The 1,855-nt window shown below is 33.4% G+C and overlaps 1 protein-coding gene across 1 annotated transcript in view; it reads left to right on the plus strand.

Moving 5' to 3' along the window:
• Window positions 1-317: 317 nt before the first annotated feature.
• Window positions 318-1,855, plus strand: part of LOC102193364 (sushi, nidogen and EGF-like domain-containing protein 1) — a gene marked incomplete at its 3' end in the record, with an annotated part of 4,074 nt that continues 2,536 nt past the window's right edge. The window contains exons 1-3 of the mRNA XM_005755100.1: window positions 318-380; window positions 498-521; window positions 1,175-1,290. Coding sequence (XP_005755157.1) covers window positions 335-380; window positions 498-521; window positions 1,175-1,290 — 186 coding nt within the window. The remainder of the gene's footprint in view (window positions 381-497; window positions 522-1,174; window positions 1,291-1,855) is intronic.

Here is a 1,855-nt window from a genome sequence, read left to right on the forward strand (position 1 = left end):
AGTGAATGTTGAATTGACGTGATGGTTTTACCGTCGTTGTTGCACAAACCGACGCATAAAACAGCCTCTTGTCCATCCAGACTCTTATTTTAAATATAAGAGAAATAGAGAACTCCAAGAAGAAACAAAGATAGCCATTACACCATGTTTAGATTTCACTGATATCGCACAGTAATGCCTATATTATTAGCTGAAAGTATTTCAGTGCACATCAACATTTAAACTTCAAAACATCTTCTGTTCTATAAGCTACTTAACAAATTGTGTACATATACATGTTGCATACCCACTTTTTTATTTTTGTATATTCATTCTCCAGGTTTGATTTTGAGTTATGGCGGGTCAAACCCTATTGTTTTTGCTGCTTTTGGTGATTATAGGTGAGTATCAAATAAAATCAGCCTAATGATTTATTGTTGTTGTATTGATTAGATTATTGCTGTTTAACGATGTGAGGATTCTAAGATTTGTATTCAAACACGTGCTTATTGTGATAGGTCATGTGAGTCCTCAGACAACAAGTAAGTGAAAGCTTTGATCACCTCTCTATAATTTATTAACATTCTCTTGAAGATCTATCAGAAAACACTAACAGTAATCCAAACTTTTTCCTCTGGCATCAAAATAATTTTAGCTGCACATTATTATAATATAAGAGTTATCTCATCAGGTGGCTTTTGAATAATCTGATCTGAGTTCAGTCTGAGGCCACCACCTCCTTATTGGTTGTTGTTTTTTAGTTCTATAGTGTATTGTTTTTGTGTTCTGATTCATTCTTCCTGCTATGACAGGCCAAAATGCTTTCAAAAGGATTTATTCTGGTTCTTCATGCTGTACAACCCCAATTCCAAAATAAAGTAATGGAATTGGAATCTAAACAACGATTTGCAAAGTGTTCCTTCATTTTTTCCTTTTTAGAATCACAGCTTTTATAAGATTTGTTGCTGCCATTAAATTTGAAATGAACCAATATATTTTTTTTAATGGTACAGTTCTAAGTTCAAACTGTTTGTGTGTTTAATTTCAAATACATTGAAGTTTCTGAGATTTGCAAATAACTTCAATGTATTTTTAGTTACCTTTTTGACAGTAACTTTTTTGGAATTGGGGTTGTATTTATTAATACACTGTATCTGCAGCATAATGGGGCAAATCCCTTTTTTACTCCTTTAAGGTATCCTCTATCCAATATCTGGAACAACAAGCGCTGCTTCAGACGATGGAAGTTCTCCTCTTATTGTCCTACAGCGTGCTTTCCTGTATTTTGGACAGTCGTATAATCAGATTTATGTAAGTAAATTATGTTTTGGAAAACTCAAACATCTTTGTTTTATACATCTGCATTTTAAATGCAGTGACAAATCAGTTACAACCACAGAGCTGAATTGTAGATGCTTAAAAAAGAAAATGAAATGAAAAAGAAAAAGAAAAGAAAATTTGCTGTTATGAAAGTAATAATGTATGTACAATTTCTACATTACTTGCTGACTTGTCATTTTCATCCAGTACCAAAATATATAAAAATAGTTGAATGCTTCTGTGTGGTGGAATGTAGGACCAATAATTACTTACAAGGAAAATGTAGCTGTAAAGCAGTGATGATTTATCGTAGACTGCAAAAAAAGATGGCTGGATGTAGCTTTTGGGTCTGAAAGTAAAGTCAATGCTCGCAATATGTTCCTTAAATATATGTTTTTTCTAATGACCACCAGGGGACAACTCACAGAGTTTGACAAAGGCAGCTATTTAGTAAGAGTCCCACATGTTAATGTGTGCATATATACCTATGTGTGCATCAGGTCACTCTTTGAACATCTTTCAGCTTTTGCCACGTGTGGAGACCAAACACTGTTTG

This window comes from Pundamilia nyererei, unplaced genomic scaffold, assembly GCF_000239375.1.
Source record: "Pundamilia nyererei isolate P.nyererei 1_Seehausen unplaced genomic scaffold, PunNye1.0 scaffold00952, whole genome shotgun sequence".
Lineage (NCBI taxonomy): Eukaryota > Metazoa > Chordata > Actinopteri > Cichliformes > Cichlidae > Pundamilia > Pundamilia nyererei.